General features: G+C 44.4%; 3 protein-coding genes across 3 annotated transcripts; 2 read left to right on the top strand and 1 right to left on the bottom strand.

Annotated features, from left to right (window-relative positions):
• The first annotated feature begins 1,038 nt into the window (after positions 1-1,038).
• LOC143000741 (multicilin-like) lies at positions 1,039-3,547 on the top strand. The gene is made up of 7 exons (XM_076150165.1): positions 1,039-1,125; positions 1,242-1,317; positions 1,492-1,571; positions 1,990-2,050; positions 2,226-2,455; positions 2,569-2,679; positions 3,122-3,547. Exons 1-7 carry the CDS (start codon positions 1,039-1,041, stop codon positions 3,545-3,547), a joined length of 1,071 nt encoding a protein of 356 aa, XP_076006280.1.
• Positions 3,548-7,553: 4,006 nt separating this feature from the next.
• gpx8 (glutathione peroxidase 8 (putative)) lies at positions 7,554-9,426 on the bottom strand. Its single transcript, XM_076150228.1, has 3 exons — positions 9,135-9,426; positions 8,713-8,974; positions 7,554-8,120 (listed from the first exon to the last, which is right to left on the bottom strand). The coding sequence occupies exons 1-3, from the start codon at positions 9,339-9,341 to the stop codon at positions 7,957-7,959; spliced, it is 633 nt and encodes a 210-aa protein (XP_076006343.1). The 5' UTR covers positions 9,342-9,426; the 3' UTR covers positions 7,554-7,956.
• Positions 9,427-9,633: 207 nt separating this feature from the next.
• LOC143003512 (cell division cycle protein 20 homolog B-like) lies at positions 9,634-13,960 on the top strand. Its single transcript, XM_076154262.1, has 10 exons — positions 9,634-10,004; positions 10,259-10,365; positions 10,647-10,686; positions 10,841-10,960; positions 11,098-11,333; positions 11,453-11,547; positions 11,671-11,899; positions 12,368-12,493; positions 12,618-12,747; positions 13,454-13,960. The coding sequence occupies exons 1-10, from the start codon at positions 9,788-9,790 to the stop codon at positions 13,549-13,551; spliced, it is 1,398 nt and encodes a 465-aa protein (XP_076010377.1). The 5' UTR covers positions 9,634-9,787; the 3' UTR covers positions 13,552-13,960.
• Positions 13,961-14,170: the final 210 nt, after the last annotated feature.

Genomic DNA, 14,170 nt, shown 5'->3' with positions numbered 1-14,170 from the left:
AGTGACACATAAAGGAGGAATCCTTCAGTCTGACAGAATCACTCAGTGAGATGGCAAGTGGCACATTCATGTTATTTCATCATATAACACAGCTCAAATTCTATATGTGAGAATATAAGTGACAGGAATGAAAACCATAAATGATCTCTGATGACAGTGATGCACATTTTAGTCCCCGTTGCTCCATAGCTGTATTATTTGTTCTGGTCTTTATCTGATGATCCATTACACGTGGCAGCTCGACCTGCTGACACCTCGACCACACAGGTGCTTTAGCTCCAAACACACCTCCTCCTCCTCCTCCTTCTGTTTGCTTGAATGGAGACATTTGTCACGCGTGTTTACTGAGCTGTCCGCTCTAATCACTCTTTTCCTTTTCCACTTTAAATGAGTCAACTTGGCCTGATTTGGATATAGACATGTTACTGCTGAATAAATCCGTCAATATATCATATTATTTTAATGACGCAATGCAGCACATCAGTCACCTTTGTCCTCCACTTTGCTCAGGGTCTTAATCTAACTTGGGGGATATATTTAAATATATTTCACGCACATTGACTTTAAGCGTCTAAATACCATGAAATCGGGCACATATTTAAACTTGATTTCTTTAATTCAATCCTCACTCAAACAACAAAAACAATACGTGACTGGTGAATTTACATCCTTTCAAACGTGTGACAGCAGAAATCAGGCACCACATGCGCCTCTGGGGCGCAAGGTTCCGCGGGAAGAGGAAGGGGGGGGGGTCAGGTCTGACGCACACACCTGCTCTGATGGCGCCGTTTTGCGCGGCACCACTTTACACTTCATAGCAGAAAAACCGTTAGTCTGCACCAATTTAATCTCCGAGGACGCTGTCGCTCCCTGGAGACCGAATGAATGTGTTTGATTGGGCCAAAAGTGTGAGGCCGCGGCACGGAGAGAGACTAACCGGGAGAATGTGCTCTGTATCAGCCCTATATCAGCTCTACATCAGCTCCTTCATCACAGTACAGAGCTGTCAGTCCTCCGGCCAGAGCAGAACTGATGAAGATGCAAAGAGACAGAAAGGTGTTTGACGCAATCTGTCCCAACAACCAAATGGGCCAACGAGGGAGGAGAGCGGCAGCAGCCAGGAAGGTACATGACACTTTCATATGGATATATAATCATCATCATAATATGATAATAACATGATAACATGAACACAGCACGCAGCTCCATCAGCACGTTACTAAGAGACTTTGTGCCCGCAGAACAAAGTGCTGCTGCCGAGGAGCAGCAGCCCGGTCACGGTGTATGTGGAGACGTTCCCCTGCATCATCGAACAAGGTGTGTGTGTGTGTGTGTGTGTGTGTGTGTGTGCGTGTGTGTGTGTGTGTGTGTGTGTGTGTGTGTGTGTGTGTGTGTGTGTGTGCGTGCGTGCGTGCGTGCGTGTGTGTGCGTATAAACACAGAGTGAGATTAGATTCTTAGATTTGAACCACCATGTTGCGTTTCATTGCAGCCTTCTCAACGATTGCATGGGACGATTTGGAAGACTGCGCGTCTGTGGTGATCCGGGAAAGTGACTCACTCGGCTCTCAGGTACTAGAGTCTCATTTCAATCCTCCGTCTGAGCCGCATGGGGAGGGGGGGGCGGGGGGATGATGGTGGGCGTCCGCGCCGGAGCTCCACTCCCATGTTGTTAATGTTTGACGCAGTGTGCTGGAATTCTGCACGAATGGCGTTTGTTGGCGACACACAGGCCGCCGCTAATTGGTTGGACCACACAGGTTTTGTCAACATCCGTCCTCTTTAATTGGCACATACTTGTAACCGTGCTCCCCAAACCTCTTTACGCACTGACATGGCCTCCATCACATGTTCTGCCATAGTGCCTCATTACTCTTCCTGTTCCTGGTGGGATTTTCAGGTACAGATGATCAAACCGGGGCCTTAGCGTTTTCATTATGGGGCCAGTTTTGATTTAAAACTGTTTAAAACTTATTTAATTTGCCCACAGGTGACGGAATCTGATGGAGACGACCAAGAGTTTGGGGATTATGCTCTGGACTTCATGGCAGGTAAGAAAAGCAAATGAGATGTTCTGTTGTTAAGAAATTCCAGATGAAATGTGCATAGAATAAAAGGTCTAAAAATGTTAATATAAGTGTTCAATACCTACTGCCTCTTCAGCCAGCATCATCCTCAGTGTCATCATCATTGTGACTCACTGTCTGGGTGTGTTTCCCCCGTCAGATTCTCCTGCCACGCTGGAGAGCAGTCTGTCCCCAGGTGGACTCGTACCGTTTCAGGGCTACGTCATCCCACCTCTCACTCCTCTTCATGACGTCTCTCCAGAGGAAGGTCTGGACAGCTCCTCCAGAGAAGCAGGAAACCCGTCTTACCAACATGGGGGAGCTTCATGGAAGGAAGTCACTCAGCATCAACGCAGGGCGCTGGGAGATCCCATAAATATTAACAATCAGGTAAACAATGTGTAGCCAATGCCTGTTTGGCTTAAATGATTGTGGTGGACATGTCAGGGTCCTTGTCCTCTATCAGTGTGACGGGACAGCTTTGTCTCTCTGTGTGTCTGCAGCTTCACGAGGCTCTGCTCAGGAAAGAGCAAGAGATCGACTCGCTTCAGGAGAGGAACCAGCACCTCAGGGAGCTGGCCAGCCATGCAAAGCACCTGGCCTCAGTGCTCGAAGTGAGTGAGAGATAATGGAGATGCTGCACAGGCATACACACACACACAGACACACAGACACAGACACACACACACACACACACACACACACACACACACGCACGCGCACACACATCCGCACACACACAGACACTGTATACCAATAAATCTGCCTACTTACCTTCATACTGTATTAATATGCAACAAATGAACACCAGAAACAGAAAATTATATAAGATGAGCTTCTGCTTTTGAGTTCCTCTTATGAGTTGCTTCTCCATTCCCTTTTGCATTGCATTGTGGGACAGTAGTGCAGACTCAAAATCAATTAAGTCCCCATTTGTGAGAATTCCAATGGGAGTGCTCTGGATGCTCAAAACCCTTTCCAACTGTATATTACAGCTATAACAATCACATTTATACTATAAATGTATATCTAAGCATTATTTATTTTCTCTGTTAGAAGCTGATGACTGTCAGAGACATCAGTGTAACAGAACCAGCAATGCCTGCAGATGATAAACCCTCACTGAGTCCCTGTAAGCGGCAGCGTCTGGAGCCGGGATGTGATGCAGATACCTCTGACTCAGTGGAGGACATCCTGAGGGACATCAGCACACGCTGCAATACCATCCTGCACGGCCCGAGGACGAGACAGCAAGCGGACTCAGAGGGTATACGGATGCACGGCACCTTTTCACACCTGCAGACTTCCATCTGGAAAGGTGGCAGCTCAGGCACGGAGGCAGAGCGGAGCGTCTCGTCTTTCCGAACCTCCATCACTGAACACTGCAACATAAGGACACAGGTGTTTCCTAATGGCAGTGTCTTTACCTCAAGGACCCAGCAAGGAGGACATCGCTTTCGCTGGGTGCCTAATCCCAACTGAAACCAGGGCGAGCAGATAACAAACACAGCTTTTCATTATGTTTGACTGGATCCATTATGGCAGCTGAAGGTGCAATATCTCTGTGTGTGACTGGGAACAAAGTGTGGGTGGGCAGCAGCTGATAATGTGTAGCTAATGACCTATAGTGTTATCTGTAAATGATTAAGTCATGTCTTCCTCAGGTAGCTCGCTAAACTAAACAGCCAGTGACTTTTAGTTTACGCCATGTTTCTGTTTACACGTCTCAAAATGTAAAGATCCAGCCACACAATGGAATAAGCCACAATGTCTACATGTTAACTTACACATGTAATTATTTATGTTTTGATTTGTGAAAAAAATGTTGGTTTCCAAGTTTGTAAATAAAATTGTGCTTTTTAAAAAGAAGTTGATGTTGACCTCTGGAAAGTTTCTCCTATTGTGACACAATTGAACAAATGAATAGAAACTCTTTCGCTGACAACTTTCCATGTTTGAGCAGCAAAACAAATGTGACCTCATGACCTTCTTAAGCAGGGGGCACTTCCTTCCCGTTTGTCTCTGTCTGAGCTGCTGTGTGGTCCAAGGACACGGCGTCATGATGCATCACGGTCAACATCCTTGTTCACATCCGCCATCGTGAAAACTGATTTCTCCAAAACACACACAGGATTCATTCTTAGATATGAAGAGTCACACAATTCTCTGCTGAATTAATCTGCAAAAATACAACTGCCTCTTAGTCCCATCTTTATCAAGAATGACAAAATAATAAAAAGTGAGTTATCCAGGATGATGAGATGGATCTAAAGAGGATGTGACCCCGTGACCTTTGTGTATCTGTCTTAACCGTCCCTCACCTGTTTAAACTCCCCAGCCTCAGTCTGTTTGCTTTACAGCTGCAGCCCGGCGTCTTTACAGTACTGCGGTCACACACATGCACGTTTGAGGAGGATTTAACAACACAAATGAAGATAAGATAAGGCCGACACAGTGCAAACTCATGGAGTCACATCCCATAATTTGTGTTGACTTCTAGAGAATTGTTGGGAATTTGGGGTGAATGAATTCCTGTGAATTATAATCACAATAAAACATAAAAGCAGGCAGTGGAATCATCGAACATCAAAAAGTCTCTCTCTCTCTATGTATGTATGTATGTATGTATGTATGTATGTATGTATGTATCTATCTATCTATCTATCTATCTATCTATCTATCTATCTATCTATCTATCTATCTATCTCGATTAAGCACCATTGGAGAACATTAGGAATACATAATCGATTGATATGAATATTGATCGTTCAGTACCAATCATTCTTTAATTTATCCGAGTCTTCTTAAGATACATTTCAGTGGTCAGCATGTTTGGACACCTTGGTGCCTGGCTCACCGGCTGACCTTGTTCTCGAAAGACTTGATCGTTAACGCTCTTACACATTCCCGCCGCCACTTACAGGAGCAAGACGCTTTCCTCGGCCGTTTGCTGCTTCTTGTCGCCGTGTGTCAGAGCGCAGGAGCAGCTGGTGGGAGCACAAGGAGCACACGGAGCTGCAGCTTTGTGCGAGCTGCTGCTGACATATTTTGACCGGTTAATCTACCGCCAAACCGCGGGGAGGCTGCAGGAGAGAGGGAGGGGGGGGGAGGAGGGAGAGAGGGAGGGAAATATGCAGACAATACGTTTCTAAGGTGACTCAAGCCAAAGCCCGCGGGAAAGAGAGAGGACGGCGGAAGGAAAGCAGCTCCTTGCTCCAGCGGAGGGATGAAAGAACAAACGTATATGATATACGTATATGTAAAATATGATCACAATGCTTGACCTGCTCAGAAAAATACAACACATCAATCAATTATCTTGGCTATATCCACCAAAGCTGCAATTGCAAAGATATTTGTGAACTGATACAACGAATTATTAAAGAATAAAAGACTATTTCTACATTGGCTGTACTTACATTCATTCATCTTCATGCTCATATTTGTGTTATGTTAGAGTGAAAAATGGAAAAAGTGAAAAGTGAAAATGGTAATTTTATTAATTTCATAGACATTTATTTATCTCTTAAGTTTCCCCTCAGTGGTTAAGGGAACATTCTGATATCCCCTCTGAGGGATTACACAAGACAAATTCTGGCCTCGTTCCTTATGGTTCTTAAACTGCGGAACCAGCGGCGCTTGTAACACTCGAAGTGCCACCTAGTGGTATGACAGGTGAATAACACTTAATATTCAAGAGGAAATAACGATATTTAAACACATTTTTATAATTAAACTTTAATTGTGAACCTCCTACAACCAGCGAAGTACTGCTTGAGATACACACCTACCGTTTGAGAACCACTGCCTTTACCCCTGAGATGAGCTGATGCATTCTGATCTGTTTTCAAACAAATCAAACTGTAATCATCACCATAGCAACAGGTTTAACTATACAACAAACATGATTGTCTTTAGGCTAATATGTCTCCACTGTGTAACAGTCAGATTCAAACTGATAACAGGTGCCGCCGCCTCCTTTGACACTTTACCGCGTCGCTCTTACATACTGTCCCCGTTTGTTTCCAGGAGACACGAGGACGCGGAGGGAAGACTTCCTGTCCCCTCGAAGTGACACACACACACACACACACACACACACACACACACACACACAAAAGAAGTCCTGGAAGCGCCAATCGCAGAGGCGCAGCTCGGTGCTTCCCGCGCGGCTGTGCGCCTGGGGAGCTATTTATGAGCGGAGGAGGCGACAGGTGCAGCGGGCAGGAGGCGCGCAGCGGACGGGAGGCTGCGGGACTCTGACGCAGGGATGGCGGGGACACCGGAGACACGAATCGGCCTCACGACTGGACAATCGCCGGAGTGGGTGAGTAATGTGGAGAAATTGACTTCTGAGGAGGAGTAAATGGCATATTAAGTGTTAGTGGATTAGTGTGAGTGCCTATGTTTGGCATTTAACTTCCAAATTATGTTGAGGAAAGACCATTTACACACTTAAATTCTAATATAATGTTCATCTAACGCACCACAATGCTAGAATGTGTGAAATTGATTGACTTTCTAGGATGAGAAGACAATTCTAAAGCAAGTTAAATGGCATTGATTTTAATTTTCTCAAGGTTGATTTGCTTGTTGGTTCATCATTTAGGTTCATGAATTACTCAAATTTGTATTGGGTTGTTGCAGGACAATATGAAGAGACAACTGGGAGGCTTTGTCAGAAAGAGGAGGTACTACCTGTACAAGGTAAGAGCATGTAAACAGGGAAAGAGGGTTGACTATAGAGTATAGTATAGACATTGATGGCGCTGAAGCATCGACCGTCCCTTGTCCTCCTCCTTGAGCCGGTGTGGCAGAGTGCTGCTGCTGGCTGTGTGGTCTGATTGGCAGCTGTCAGCTACACTCCTCACTGCTGCTGCCATCTGGCTCCTCGCAGCCGCACGTTCATTCTGTCTCATTGACATCTGATGGTGTGAAAGGTGTAAAAACAGGACTGGAAAGGCAACAACGCCACACTCCAGGTCCATCTCAGTGATAACAACTCGCTTTCCCTGTGTTTGCATACGGGCCTGTGACTGGCTGGGAGGCAGTGTAATGTTAGCTGACTTTACATGTGCCAGCTCACACTGCTCTGCTACCTTAACGTTCACACTGTGCTACACACGCTGCTGGTATTCCTGATCCAGATGTCCGTGGAGTTTATCTGAGTCACAGGTGATACAATGGCGCCGTGCCCTCAGATATGACCGTTTCCCGGGCGATCTCTCCCTCTGGTGGCTTTGGTGTCGTGGCCGGCTGGGAGGCAGTGTCTTGTTAGCTGGTTGAGTTTGTGTTTGCCAGCTTACCTGCTGCTGCCCTCCACCTGTCCTCCTTAATCTGCACCGGTCACTCCAAGGATTCTTCAACTAGCCCATCACCTGCAGGATCAACAACTCATTCTGTAGAAATAACCATTGTGAAGTTACCTAGACAACAGAATAATAAGATTTCACTCTCATGCTCTAAAGACATTCAACAAACTGACTTTACAAGCTCATTAGCTGGATCCCGTCATTCATATAAAGCAGTTTTATTACTAAATGACACTGTTCCATTACTTGCTGGGCTCAAATCAGTCAAAATGGGCTAAAATGATGTGTCACAACAACACATGTGGGCTTTAATGTAAACATTTGTAAGAAATTGTACAAATTTGAATTAAACTTAGTATCTGTAAAATCCTAAAGAAGAGCCTTCAGTTGCAGCAGTGATCATTGTATGGAAAGTCCATCCTGGTGGTCCTGAGACAGCAGTGGGACGTCCCTCTTGTCTTAGTGACCAGTGGTCTCTTCATCATGCCGGTTGCTGGAGTGAGGCATGTAACAGTTTAGGGTCCAGCGCCTGTTGTCACGTGACACACAGGCGTATCCAGTCTCTGTGCCTGAGCTCCGTCAGAGCTCCACTCGTTTCTTCAGGATGATGTCACGCACCAGCGCCGTGGCCTCCTGCCGCACGCTCTCCACGGGCTCGTCAGCTCGCCAGAACCGGACCACTTTCCCCTCAGGATTCACCAGAAACTTCCAGAAGTTCCATTTTGGAATTTTCTTCACAGAATCTGAAAAGGATTATCAGTCATATGTTCATTATCTGAGCAGTTTGTTAGATGTCAAATGAGCCAGAAACTCTAGGGTGCATTTAAAGGTGTAAAATACCCAATAAACACACAGTTATGACCAGTCATATAGTGAAAAGAACTATGTAGACAACATGCCAGCATTTTGCCTTTAGAATCAATGGATGGCAAGGTTTTCATCTTTTATCTTAACTTCCATGGTCCCTATTATATTAAACTTGATTGGAGAGAAAAGTCCTGAATTTCATGCCAAAAAAAAGAAGTGAAAGTCCTATGTCCAGCTTCTGTTATTTCTGGAAAACACTGTCAAACGAGAGAAATGGAGGACTTAATTATTTCATTAATTGTACTTTTTGATAATATGACCAACTCTGGTGATGAGTCAGCAGTTTTGAAGCTTTGGGAAACTTGTGATGGACAAATGTAAGTTGAGATACTACACAAATGTGTCAGACTCTGTTACAAGCAACATTTTAAATAAGATTTGTTAAATTAAAGAGAGATGAACGTCCTCCTCCGTATTGTTTTGACATGTTGCTCCTCTTCTTCTGGTCTGTATGTGGCCTTCACTGACCTGTGAGGAACTTGAATGCAGGTTCAGCCTCTGAGCCCATGATTCGGATCTTGCTGAAGAAGGGGAACGTGGTCCCGTAGTTGGACTTGGCTAAGTGCTCAATCTCTCGGCTGGTCCCGGTCTCGGTGTCCCCAAACTGTCCGCAGGGGAAGGCCAGCACGTTGAAATGCGAGGTGCCCAGCTCCCGGTGGAGCTCCTGCAGCGCCTGATAGTTCGCCTCCGTCTTCTCGCAGTAACTCGCCACGTTTACAACCAAAGACGCCTGTGAAGAAGAGCCATAACACAGCGCGTCTGCATGTTATAAAGACGAGACTACAGTTAATACAACAAAATGTATGCTTAGACAATTTGACTTCGACTAAAGTATTAAAGTGTGAACACATTTATAACCAGTGTTGTTGCTGTTGATGATGTGGACTTACTTTTCCCCGGTACTTCTCCAGGGAAACCGTCCTCCCCTTCGCGTCTTTCACCTCGAAAGAGTAAAAGTCCTCCGGCTTTCGCGGCTTCACCAGCTGAGTCTGCAAGAGGAACAGGCACCCCACGCCGACTGTCATGCTCAGCAGCACCGTTAACCTTTTAGCTCTGGGGTTGGAGGATTTTGTCGGGTAGCCCCCTAGATCCTCCATCTTGGAGGGGGAAGAACTGTCTGGACCGTGGTGGGTTCAGGTCCAACCAGCAGTTTTTGGGGCGGACCGGAGGAAAAATGCTAACGTAGCTATTAAAGCTAACTATGGGAAACAAGAGAAGACAGGAAGCTTTCGAATTAAAAGCGCGGTCTGAAGCTCTCAATTAAGTCCAATTTACAAATAAATTGAGCACAACGAAACTAAACAACCACATTGACTTGTTACTCTGGGAAATTCGTGGAATATGATCTGACTGTGCGAGAATACAAGCCAGTTTTAAAACAAACAATTTTACATGCTTTTGTTTTGAAAGATTTAATCAAAAGCCAGACGCTTGTTTACATGAAATTTTTGTGACTTTATAAAGAAAAGTTTGAGACAGTTTTCAGTAGTTTGAGGGTACAATATTTTGTTGTTCATTCGTTATTATACTTCAACAGGGACCAATGGACGCACATGAGGAATCATACAAACGCTTCAGGAGGCGGATCATTCTGAGGAGCGCCGACGACCCTGCTGCTAGTACTCCTCTGACCACTCGGGGGCGCTGTGAGTCAGACTTTGAATTTGACACGGTCTGTCAGAAACTGGAGTTAGATTCACCGCCCAGGCCCTCAGCAGAACCGGAACCAGCAGAGAACATGACCCAGAAGAGCAGACGAGGTCCTTTTCTTTCTTTTTAAAAATTATTATTTGTCAACACATACGCACACACATACACACACACACATACACACACATACACATAAACACATCAGTAAAAGTTAAGGTAAATGTATGTGACCTTAAATTTCAAAAGGCATCACAGGTAGTTTTACAATTTATTCCAAATCCGGCCGTCTTGCCATACATAGAGAGTAAATTTATCCAAGAGTCCATCCTCTGAGTCAATGTGAGTCAATATGTGTCATCATCAGGGAGACCGTTGGAGGCGAGAGGTGTGTCCCCCTGTGGTGCCATCACACCGACTAACATGCTACAAACTGTGGCTGCTGGAGGATGTCCAGAGAATGCACCAGAGCAGGTTTGTTGTTAGGAAATTACACTATGCGTCAAGTAGTCTGGTTTCTGCGTAGTTGGGCCTGGAGCAGACAGATGGAAAACATCCAGGTTTCACTAAACAATACACATGTTTAATGATAATGTGAGTGTGATGTGAGAGAGCAACAAACACAACACAGGTTTCTTTATGGTTTTTACTGCTGGAGGCTTTGGATGAAAAAGTAGTGGAGGCATTTCATGTGTTTGTTATGTATGATCTACTTAATATTAATACATTATGAGTGAATACTTATTTTGTTGCAGGGCTGGGTGTGGACAGCTGCAGTACATAGAGAAGGAGATGGTATGATCTGATGTCTGCTGAGCTGTTGAATGTCTCAGAATATAAAAAACACCCTAAAATGCATATTTTTCACTTCAAAGGCTACATGAAGAGTCTTAAAGATCATTTTTCATTGTAAAACCTGATTTGTGTAACTGTGTTTGCAATATCACAGGCTTTGACACTGGCATAAGCAGTGATCTGCAGGCGTTTTCAGTGCTGAGCAAAGCCTCCATGAGTCCACAGGAGAAGGCCCTGATGAAGATGGCTGCCCCCTCACTCCAGAATGACTACTGTAAGAAAATTATAACATTCAGCTTTCATACTGAAGTGGAAAAACCCAAATTTCTGTATGTAATCCTCACTCTGTTTCGGTGTGTTGGGACTGGAGTGTCTGTAGTCCTTCTCTTGTGTCCATCCTTTCCTTTTCAGACACTAATCTTCTCGACTGCAGTTGTAATGGTATGGTTGCCTTAGCTCTGGGCTCTTCTGTTTACCTTTGGAATTCAGAAACTCGCAATCTGGAAGAACATTTACACCCGAGTCCTACTCCACTCGCTCAGATGCGGCCGGGACGACCAAGCCACCAGAGTCGGGCCATCTCGTCTCTCTGCTGGAGCACAGATGGCAGAGCGCTCTGCATTGGGGGCCGGCAAGGGGTCATACAGGTGAAATAGTGGAAAATGATTCATTCACATTGGGGTGTTGAACAATGTGCGAATACACACACCAATTTGAATCAGCAGGAACAACGCCTTGTGGTTTGTCTCTCTTTTTGACTCTTAAGCTGTGGGATGTGGAGTACAAGCGTAGTGTGAGATGTCTGCCAGCCCACCTTTCTGTGATCGGAGCCCTTTCCTGGAAGCAACACTTACTCAGCAGGTACTGGTTTGTGTTTGTGTGTGAGAGTGTGTGTGAGAGCAACAAGGTCTGTCATGTAAATTTAGTGTGCAGAAGATGAATAAGACATAGCATGGCCATCATCCTGTTTCCTACATCTGACAGCGGCTCTGATCTTGGCCATATCCATCACTATGACCCACGGGCCCCTGCGCCGCTGGTAGGCACAGCCCTCCAGCAGGGGGCAGTGTGCAGCCTGCAGTGGTCACCGGGAGGCGATCGTCTGGCCAGTGGCTCCACAGACGGCCTTCTTCATGTATGGGACAGTGACATCACCGGGCTCACAAAGCCACGTCACCCAGTTATGACAATGACACAGCCCAGTTCTGTTAAGGTCTGTGACTTTGATATGGAAATGTGTTTTGTTTATATAGGTTTCACACATTTTTTTGAATCAATCCAGTTTAATACCAATATTAAAACTGATTGAAGAAAAACAAAGGCATAAAATCACTTTTAAGCTTTTAAATTAATAAAAATATGACATTGTTGTGCATGGAGGGTTAGTGGAATTCTCACTCTGTAAAGCCTTTAAACATGAAAGAAACTTCACTTAGAACATTTGGAACAGAGAGACACATTTAAACTGCATGAGACTGTTGTGTTTTATGACTTGACTTGACTAATCTCAAGATAATGTGGTTAATGTGGCAGATTCAGCTGCTGCTGCAGTCACACAGCAGCACATCCCAGGCCCTCTATCAGTCAGCTAAAACAGCCAAATGTGACCTTTTGATTATTATGTGGTTGTGTAGTCGTTTATTCGTTGTGTGTGTGTGTGTGTGTGTGTGTGTGTTTGCAGGCAATGGGATGGTGTCCATGGCAGAGACAGCTTATTGCTACAGGAGGTGGATGGAGAGACGGCGAGCTGAGAATTTGGGACACAGAGTCGGGGACCTGTATAACGTCTACACACACACACACACAGGTGCTAATGAGTACATTTATTATATATATTCTGAATGAGTACATTTATTATATATATTCTGTACATTTATAGTAAAGTTAAGGTCTCATTGCTGAGCAAACAGTGTAATGACTCTAAATTGCAGATCTGTTCACTGCGCTGGGCGGAGAAGAAGAGAGTCTTGCTCACAGGTCACGGTCTCCCCCATCACCGTGTCACCTGCTGGGCCTGGGGGTCCCCCTCCCCCTCTCTCAGACCGAGCTACCAGCTCACAGGTTAGAGAAGACCATATACAATTTACACATTAAAGATACTTGTAGTCATCTTGACACATTTGTATGTAGAAGGAAATCATCAGCACTCATGCATTCATCCAGCGAGTGATATTTGTGGTTGTGTCAGCGTGATACTTGGTTTCTCTGTGCTGAGTCATCCGTCTACAGGCTTCCAGTGAACGTGAGACTAAGGCATACACAGATCAAAAATCCATCAAAAATCAATATCCCCCACGCCTAAACATTATGACAGTAGTTTTAGTTCTAGTTTAAGTCAAACTGTGATGGTGGTGCAACTCATTCAGTTTGCAGTTTTTCTGGTCCTGACTTTGTGTATTTAAATGGCTCAAACGCAGACATTCTGGCTTCAATGCTAGAAACTCTTCGATTCACAGCAAAATCATCTTCATCTTTGTTAATAATGAGTTATATCTGTGACTCTATGGTGGTCTGCAGCCCCAACCATCTTTTTAATTCTTTATTGTTTCGACAGTATGTGTTTGTTGTGTTCTTGCATTCCAGTCACCCATAGTGAGTATGTGTTATACAGATTTTTCTTCTTATCATTTCTGACAAAAAATGCATTAAAGACAAAAACAGAAACCAGTTAGTGTTTGTGCATCTTATATTTCACTGTCCAACATGAATACTGAAACAACCAAGGCATTTTAGGTATTGAAATGTTGATTCACGTTGTTCTTTTCAGGTCATTCTCATCGAGTTCTGCACTTGGCCTTGAGTCCATGTGAAACCCAGGTATTCTCTGCCGGTGCAGACCAGTGTGTTCACATCTGGGCCATGTAGCAACTATCACTGTCATCAGAAACTTACCGCAAGTGGATGGTAATTATTGTCAGTGGTCTTTGTTCCCCTCACTTGCTTTCTTCAAATGTTTGCACATTTCCTGTCCCTGCTGGTTAACCTCATCGCCAAGACAGCACAGCACTAAGTCAAGCTTACTGTCAAAGCTGAACACAAAACATTTACATTTCAATGTAGATATTTTGTACCATGTTGTGATATTTTATGGACTTCTCTGTAAACATTCAAAGTTAAGTATCTGTTTGTGAAGCTAATTTGTCTAATTTGTGAGAATTTGATAGGCTTTTAAAATAGAATCTGATATTGATTGAGTGGTTTTAATTGTGCTTTATTTTAGTTATCATGTCTTTTTTCCTTGTGTAACTCTAACTTAATAAACATGTTAAATTAGCATGTGTGTATTATAATCTGGAGACATCAGAGGTGGAGTTGCTTGAGGTTTATTGATTTGTGCCACTTTTCACACATTATAAACATTTTATTTGTGGTCAAACATCTGTGGAGAAGAATTTAGAAATAATCCTTTATAAGAAATTAATTGTAGAGGTGACCACACTTCAGCGAGGAGAAGAGTAGCTGTGGTGAAGGTTTCCGTTGGAGA

The sequence above is a fragment of the Genypterus blacodes genome, unplaced genomic scaffold, assembly GCF_046128005.1.
Source record: "Genypterus blacodes isolate CSIRO-AG114 ecotype Tasmania unplaced genomic scaffold, CSIRO-AGI_Gbla_v1 ptg000007l_1, whole genome shotgun sequence".
In the NCBI taxonomy this organism is placed as follows: Eukaryota; Metazoa; Chordata; class Actinopteri; order Ophidiiformes; family Ophidiidae; genus Genypterus; species Genypterus blacodes.
Note: the sequence above shows the minus strand (reverse complement) of the source record. Positions and strands in the feature narration are given on the sequence as shown.